Raw genomic sequence first — 8,492 nt, forward strand, 5'->3', positions numbered from 1 at the left:
TATTTAGAAATTCACTTTATCAATCTCGTAAACAAGTTGTTTAAATCTTAATTGCAGATTCAAAAGCAATTTCAATTAACGTCAATCATAATTCAGTTGATCATATCTTTTAATCCGTTCATCGAAACTATTCGATATCTAAATGAAAAGTTATTGGTTTTTCGCCAACTTTCCAAAAACATGTATATCATATACCTTTTACCAGTAATATATGTATTTAATTCGTGATTTATTATAAACTATTTAATGACGAAATTTAGCATACAAGCATGTATAAATATATATACTCGAGCACTAGACATGGATACACAATTAATATATAAAAGATAAGATATGAATGCTCACGTATCAATATTGTGATTCAATATTGCAAGAAAGTACGTAGACGTAACAGAGATGATAAACACTAGGTTTGACTTGCAAAATAATACCCACGAACATTACCCATAACCTCCATAGCTATAACCCATAGTTTTCTTAGCTCTATCCCGCTCGAAAACCATTTTGAAAGTGACACGCTCATGACCTCGTCGTAGTATTTTATGTATAATACTAATTAATAATACTAATAATAATAAGATTAATAATAATATTAATCTTAATAATAATAATATAATAATTAATAATAATAATAATAATAATAATAATAATAATAATAATAATAATAATATAAATAAAATAAATAAATACTTACGGAGTAATATTAAGAAGAGTGTGAGAAAAACAGAACCGAAGTCGAGCAATTTATAGTATCTCTCCTGTCACCAGCCCCCATGCGATCGCATGGGGTTTGTGCTGGTTATCCATGCGATCGCATGGATGTATTTTCCAGCTCACAATGTTTTGGTTTCTTCCTCGTCGACATAATTTTATATTAATGTTATAATATATAATTTATATAATTAATTATATATTATATTAAATTCACGTGCATAGTTGAATTGTAATTTTTGTTCCGATAAGTCGTACGTCATCACGCGACTTATGTCCCGGTTCCGGTTTTTCGAGTGTCCCTTCGTACGCTGAGAAAACTTGCATTTTACGTTTCGTGACACGTACATTTGACAAAATATAGCCTTAAATTATCCATAAACTATATCACTCAAAGTGTATCTTAAACTTTCGAGTGTTTTGGTCATTTACTTCTATAAATTATTGTCTCGTAGTATATACATATACATATATACATTTTCATTTTAAAATAGTATTTTACTGTAGCAAAGTTACTGTAGCAAAGTTTTTTACTGTAGCAAATAGTGATTTTCGAAAACACTGTAGCTTTTCGGGTACTGTAGCAATTCGAAAATACTGTAGCAAATTAGTGTTTTACTGGTTCATCTTAAACGTTTTAGTTAACTTATCTAAATATTAATCGAATCAATAATCGAATGTTAATATCGTTTACTAAATAACTTGAAATCATATATATATATATATATATATATATATATATATATATATTTATATATATATATATATATATATATATATATATATATATATATATATATATATATATATATATATATGCACATTAAGTTATATATATTGTTCGTGAATCTTCGAGAACAGTCAAAGAATAATTGATTACATGAATATAGTTCCAAAACATTAAGACTCCATTACAGACTTTGCTTATCGTGTCGAAAACATTAAATTATTTAAAGATAAAGTTTAAATTTGGTCAGAAATTTCCGGGTCATCACACATTTGCTCCATTTTTAATTGCTTTTGCAATCTATATTTTGGGCTGAGAATACTTGCACTTTATTTTAAACGCAATGGATACAAGTACATACTAAATTCTACACCGAGTTTGAACCGAAAATTCCTTAGCTTTGGTAACTAGTAACTGCCGGTTATAAGAACTGGTGGGCGCGAGTAGTAGTATATGGATCCATAGGGCTTGATATCCCCGTCAGAGCTAGAGCACTAGCCTTTTAACGGACGTATGCTATTTGAGAAGCGTACACGTTGGTTTGCGTGTATTATTAAGATGATTATACAAAGGGTATAAATTATACATACGTTAAGTTTAGTTACTAGGGTGCTCAATTTCGTAGAATATTTTGATAAACGTTTCTGGATGAAACAACTGAAAACTTGTGATTCACCTTTATATACAGATTATGCGCAACATTAAAACTATGAACTCACCAACCTTTGTGTTGACACTTTTAAGCATGTTTATTCTCAGGTTTATAGAAGTCTTCCGCTGTTTGCTTATATGTGATACAAGCTATGTGCATGGAGTCATACATGCTTTATTCAAGAAAACTTTGCATTCACAAAATCATCACCGTGTATCTAATAATGACTGCATTGTCAACGAATGTATTATGGTAAACTATTATTTATGGTGATTGTCTATATGTAGAAATCATCAAACGTTGAAAACCTTAGAAATTGATATTCATTTATTGTGTACCTTTTGAAAAGAATGCAATGTTTACAAAACGTATCATATAGAGGTCAAACCTCACTATGAAATCAATGAATGATGTATTCGTCCAAAGGCATTTGGAAGGATCGTCACATTGTGTGACAAAATTAGTTGTGTGAATTGAAAAAGAAAAGTTGTAAAAATCGAAAAAATATAAATTCGGGAAAAACCGGTATGATACCGAAAATACCGGTACCGATACCGGTACCAATTTCGGCATTCGATACGGTATTTGGTTCACAATTTTCCTTATTTTTGATATCGGAATTTTCGTTATCGGTACTTGTACCGATCTCATCCCGACTGAACATTGTGAAAATATGACACGTTTTCAACTGCATCAGTTAAGAAAAATTTTACTCCGTATTTAGTTAAAAGATAAGGATATAAATGTCATTACACGCATATTCACCCAGTGTCATTGCTAACTCAACCCCAGTAATGTATCAGTCCTCGATGACATTGTCATCAATCTAGCTTCTTCACTTTTGGTTCTACTCACTGTCTGTCTATTAGATCCATCACCTACCAATACTGTCAAGCCACGTCATATCTATTGTTACAATACTATTAGACCGTAATATAGCAACGTCACCACTGTTCACCACACCTTCATTTTTATCATAAACGACAGAAAAAATAGTAAAAAATATAATATTCGGAACGGTTTTTTTGCTCAATTTTCCGTTTTTATCCTCCTATCTCAAGAAAACAAAACTAATAATTATCTTAGACAGAGAAAGTGTGTGTGAAGGAAGAGAGAGAAAATTAAATCTAAATCTACGAATCAAGCGATGCGGATGTTTTTGTTACTGATGACGATTATGAATTCATAATAATCATGATTATGAATACGAATTTATGATTATTGTTATGCTTATTATTAGCTAGCTAAATTAAATCTGAAACAGGCGACATTCATTTATCAATTTTTTTTATTTGATTATATCATCAAACTGCGATTGATTAATTTAATTATAATAATCATTAGGGAAAAGCGATCGTTGCTAATTTGATTCTAGTTATTAGTTCATTTTAATTTGTCTCCAATAAATTATTTAGAATAATTAATTGAAATTAAGACGAAGAATAAGGGATGACCGGTGACGATGGAGGTGGAGATGTTACAGCTCCGGCGAGTGCCCCGACGCCACTTGACTGGAAATTCTCTCAGGTGTTCGGTGAACGTACCGCCGGTGAAGAAGTACAAGAAGGTAAAGTAGTCTATTTATATATACATGTAAATATAATAAATGCCTAATATTATAAAATTGTGTGAAATGCTAGATTTGTGTTTTAATTAGGGTTTGGAATAAGTGCGTGTTCGATCTATTGATTTGATCGTTACATTGCTGAGTTAACAATGATATGGTGATTAATTAAAGTGTAAGGTTCAATAAATACTGGTACTTGGTTAAGTTGTTGACCTAAATTAATTATATAAACGACAAGAAAGAAAATTGTGATTGTAGGTTGATTAACTACTGTTGATTAAGTGTTTGCCTTTTGCTGCTTCTATACATCAGTAAGATGAATCTTCATTATTGAATGCCTTGAAATAATGAAACTAATGGTGGTATGCTTTGTATTTGTATTGATATATAACAATTTGCGTTTTGCTGCTTCTAATTAACTCACTGGAATGCATTTTGAGGTGTTATATGTAGCCTTATGATATTTTCTTCCCACCTATTAGACATTTTGGTATAGATAAGTACCTTGAGTGTTACTGCAAGCTGCAGGGGAGGTTTTGATGCACGTTGAAAATGCTTTTATATTTCCTTAAAGGAAATATAAAATGCTTTTATAGATAAGTACCTTGAGTGTTACTTATTGTTTATTTATCATTTGCAATTTGTGGGACAGTTGATATCATATCAGCTATAGAGTTCGATAAAAGTGGCGACCATCTTGCTACCGGCGATCGTGGGGGAAGGGTAGTATTATTCGAGAGGACTGATACAAAGGAGGTCAGTAGTAGCACTATTAATAAAATGATTACTATCTTTAGAGGAACTTTTTTGTGCTTTAGTTTTTTGTTATTTGCTAACTTTTTCATATTTCTAAGCCATATTCATTCTTGTAGAATGGTGGAAATAGAAAGGATTTAGAGAAGACTGATTACGTAAGTAATAGGCATCCAGAATTTCGTTACAAAACTGAGTTTCAGAGTCATGAACCTGAGGTAATTCTAGTTTGTTGATAGTGATTATATTATATTATCTTGTATTTTTTTTTTTTTTTTTTTTTTTTTTTTTTTTTTTTTTTTTTTTTTTTGTGATGGATGATATAAACATTGTCTCTTGATCTTTTGCTTTCAGTTTGATTATTTGAAGAGTTTGGAAATCGAGGAGAAAATTAATAAAATTAAATGGTGCCAAACTGCTAATGGTGCCCTTTTTCTTCTATCTACCAATGACAAAACCATCAAATACTGGAAGGCATCATCTTCAATTCCTTTCCTTTTTATCTTCTTTGTATTTGTTTTCGTGACAGGTTTATAATCTAACAAAAATTGTAACTTTCCAGGTCCAAGAAAAGAAGATTAAGAAAATCATCGAGATGAACATGGATTCTTCAAAGGCTATTGGAAATGGAACTATTGTTTTTTCGAGCAATAAGCAGTCACACACTGCAAATGGAGAATACACAGATAAATCATACACTAATTTGAGCAAGGACTTCTCTTCTTTAGGGGCAATTCAGTCATTGCGTTTACCCGTGGTAGTTGTACTCAACTCATGCTTTATATGCTTTTACATATGCATATCTGTACTATTTAGAAACATTTGTATTGGATGTTGTTCATCATTAAATAACTATAAAAAGGTTATCGTATTGCTGATCCTCAGTCTGACACGTTCCATGTATCATTTGACTTCTTTTTTTCTTTCCAGTTTAGTATAACATGAAGGGGATATCTTGCAGGTAACTAGTAATGAGACGAACCTTGTTCCAAGATGTAGAAGAGTGTATGCGCATGCACATGATTATCACATTAATTCTATCTCAAATAACAGGTTTGGATTTTTAGTTCTTTCTATTTGTTGTGTACGACATTTATAAATATACTCAACGTGTATTGACGTATCACTTGAATCAATGTACTCATCACTGGCTACATTTAATTTGAAATCCATATATGTAAGTTGAAAGAAATGATTTACACATATCACTCTTCCGATTTTTTCTTTGACGTAAAGATATATAATCGTAGTTAGTAGTCGTCATTGTCATTTATGGAAGTTCACTTTATTTAATGGGTCAAACAGGTTTAATAAGAGAAAACTGTAAAAACGAGTCAAGTGGGTTACCGAATTCCCCTAGCTACACTTTTAGTTTAATGAACTTTCTAAATCGTTTTATTAAAAAACGGAGATTATCTTTTGTAATAATATACAGTATTTTCTCGTATTTCAAAATATTCTGTGTTCTGGCTTGATTGGCACCCAAATACTGAAATACATGTATCGATCCACTACTTAAACCTTCTGGATGACCCATTTTGCCTTCTCTATGTTAAGATATGCTCCTTTATTTGTTTAGTGATGGTGAAACATTCATCTCGGCGGATGATCTTCGAATAAACCTTTGGAATTTGGAAATTAGCAATCAAAGTTTCAACATTGTTGACGTTAAGCCTGCAAATATGGAAGATCTCACTGGTACACAATTTTCCTTTTATGTAGATTCACAAGCTTTTAACTTTTAGTAGTTCCAGATCATTGATGCATGTATGAATTCGTTATTTAGAAAGTTACTTCTATCTAATTTGCTTCGCCTGCTATATATTTTAATAAAAAAACCTCCTTATTAAAATTTGATGCTTGCAGAGGTGATTACATCAGCTGAGTTTCATCCTACTCATTGTAATACACTAGCATATAGTAGTTCAAAAGGGTCAATTCGCCTTATTGATCTGCGCCAGTCTGCATTGTGTGATAGACATTCTAAATTGTAAGTATTTTAATAAATTTTCCACTTTTTCGTATGAAATTATAATATTGTTGCTTTATTTTCTCACAATCATTCTTTTTGTAGGTTTGAAGAACAAGAATCGCCTGGTTCAAGATCATTCTTCACTGAGATTATAGCGTCTATTTCAGATATTAAATTTGGAAGGAATGGAAGATATATACTAAGCCGTGATTACATGACCCTTAAGGTTTGTTATTATGTTCATTTATGATGATTTTGCAGGCAAATTAATTTCTTTGGAAATACTGTAATGACCATAATCATTAGAGGTGGCAAAATAGGCGGGTCAAGCGGGATGGGCAATGGGTTTAAATATTTTTGTTCTGTATATCTAATGGGCCAGGTCGTTTTTTTCTTGTCTGTTCTCGAGTTTCGAAACTAACTATTTAGTTGAATTTGAATAAAAATATATAATTAGTTAATTACAGTAATAATGTAAATATCTAATGAAAGTTGTAATTGCTTTGTCTAGTTATGGGATATCAACATGGACTCTGGTCCAGTATCAACGTTTCAGGTGCATGAACATTTAAGACCTAAGGTAACCAGATCGATACTTAATTTTCTACAGGTTTTTTTAATTATTTGCACTAAAATTATTGAAGTTTTGAAACTAATATCTGCAGCTATGCGACTTATATGAAAACGATTCAATTTTTGATAAATTTGAGTGCTGTTTGAGTGGTGATGGTCAGCGGGTTGCAACTGGTTCTTACAGGTAAAATCTATTTATACTGAATTTATAAAAGGTTTATTTCCTATTCGCTTTTGCCCACTCACTTATACAACTCAATATGAAATATGATTTCAGCAATCTGTTCCGTGTATTTGGTTCTGGTCCCACAAGTGTTGAAGCAACTACATTGGAAGCTAGCAAAAACCCAATGAGGTATTTAAATATTTAATGTTACTTTTTCTGCCAAAGGTTAATATTGATAAGTCTATAATCCTTAATTAACATATATATTTTGGATACAACTTTTGTAGGCGACAAGTGCAGACACCCTCGAGGCCTTCAAGATCTATAAGCAGCAGCTTAACCCGTGTGGTTAGACGAGGTTAGCTGTCTTATTTTTTTTGCTCTACAAATCTTGATTTGTTACTTCCATAATATTTTTAAAGAATTTAATTCAATTATATTTATTATAGGGGGAGAAAGCCCAGGAAACGACACAAATGGAAACTCATTTGATTTTACAACAAAGTTGCTCCACTTAGCATGGCATCCAAGTGAAAACTCTATCGCCTGTGCTGCTGCAAACAGCTTGTACATGTACTATGCCTAGAACAACTTTTACCCCATATGAAGAAATGTTGGGTTTATAGAACACTTTTGTGGTATTCTTATATCAACCACCAAAAGTTCCCACCAAATTCGGTGCTGGTATCTAAAAGATGATGTTACAATCCACAAAAAAGGTGTCGAAAAGCGACAAGATGTTGGCTGGTGATGAAATTTATTTGCTTTCCATCCATAGATGTTTGGCTTATTTGTCATACCTTTCCAATTTTCTACTTAACCATCCAATTGTTTACTTTTTTGGAAAAAAGTTAGCTTTATTGAATAATATATGTTCTTGTTTTAGATGCTTTTGTGATGTTACGGCCCTCAGTGAGTGTGTTCAAGTCGTGGGACAGCACATGGTCTTCTCGTTGAGGCTCCAAGTCTCTGAAATCGTTACGTTTGGATATATGTTGTTTGGCTAACTATATGTTGTTTAACATCAACAGATGCATATTAAATTGTTATTCACATCAGAACGAATATGCCTCCGTCTCAATATCATCCCCATTAATAAATTTCATTTTAATTCAAAACCGGTTTAATGCTTTTAATGTATAAGATTCGCGAGACTCCGATCTCGCCAGATGTATGCAACGCGTCTACATTATTTGGATTTATCCGAAACTACCCTAGATACGTCAATCACCAAATCAAGCCGTTCTTTTGATTAGCTATTTGACTTGAACCACTTGATGTATCCAACTCGACTTTGAAGTAAATACCTTAAACAATGAGAGCGAGTCAGAACACTATATGATCTCGATCTTCTTGTTGTAAGAACACTCT

At 31.9% G+C, this 8,492-nt stretch overlaps 1 protein-coding gene across 2 annotated transcripts; it reads left to right on the forward strand.

The window, feature by feature from the left end:
- Positions 1-3,156: 3,156 nt before the first annotated feature.
- On the forward strand, positions 3,157-8,006 carry LOC139866787 (serine/threonine protein phosphatase 2A 55 kDa regulatory subunit B beta isoform-like). Of its 2 annotated transcripts, none has more exons than XM_071855074.1 (14): positions 3,157-3,657; positions 4,310-4,413; positions 4,530-4,628; positions 4,765-4,884; positions 4,973-5,170; positions 5,372-5,463; positions 5,990-6,108; positions 6,277-6,400; positions 6,485-6,608; positions 6,894-6,962; positions 7,048-7,139; positions 7,233-7,310; positions 7,409-7,479; positions 7,571-8,006. In XM_071855074.1, exons 1-14 carry the CDS (start codon positions 3,540-3,542, stop codon positions 7,705-7,707), a joined length of 1,545 nt encoding a protein of 514 aa, XP_071711175.1. In that variant the 5' UTR covers positions 3,157-3,539; the 3' UTR covers positions 7,708-8,006. The 2 variants fall into 2 exon arrangements, with proteins under 2 accessions (XP_071711175.1, XP_071711176.1); XM_071855075.1 differs by having other exon boundaries at positions 4,973-5,167.
- Positions 8,007-8,492: the final 486 nt, after the last annotated feature.

Source organism: Rutidosis leptorrhynchoides, chromosome 9 (assembly GCF_046630445.1).
Source record: "Rutidosis leptorrhynchoides isolate AG116_Rl617_1_P2 chromosome 9, CSIRO_AGI_Rlap_v1, whole genome shotgun sequence".
In the NCBI taxonomy this organism is placed as follows: domain Eukaryota; kingdom Viridiplantae; phylum Streptophyta; class Magnoliopsida; order Asterales; family Asteraceae; genus Rutidosis; species Rutidosis leptorrhynchoides.

Coding starts and splice junctions, on each gene's coding strand:
- LOC139866787 (XM_071855074.1), top strand. CDS start 3,540: ATGACCGGTGACGATGGAGGTGGAGATGTTACAGCTCCGGCGAGTGCC. Junction 3,658..4,309: donor CGGTGAAGAAGTACAAGAAG/GTAAAGTAGTCT, acceptor TTTGTGGGACAG/TTGATATCATATCAGCTATA. Junction 4,885..4,972: donor AAACCATCAAATACTGGAAG/GCATCATCTTCA, acceptor GTAACTTTCCAG/GTCCAAGAAAAGAAGATTAA.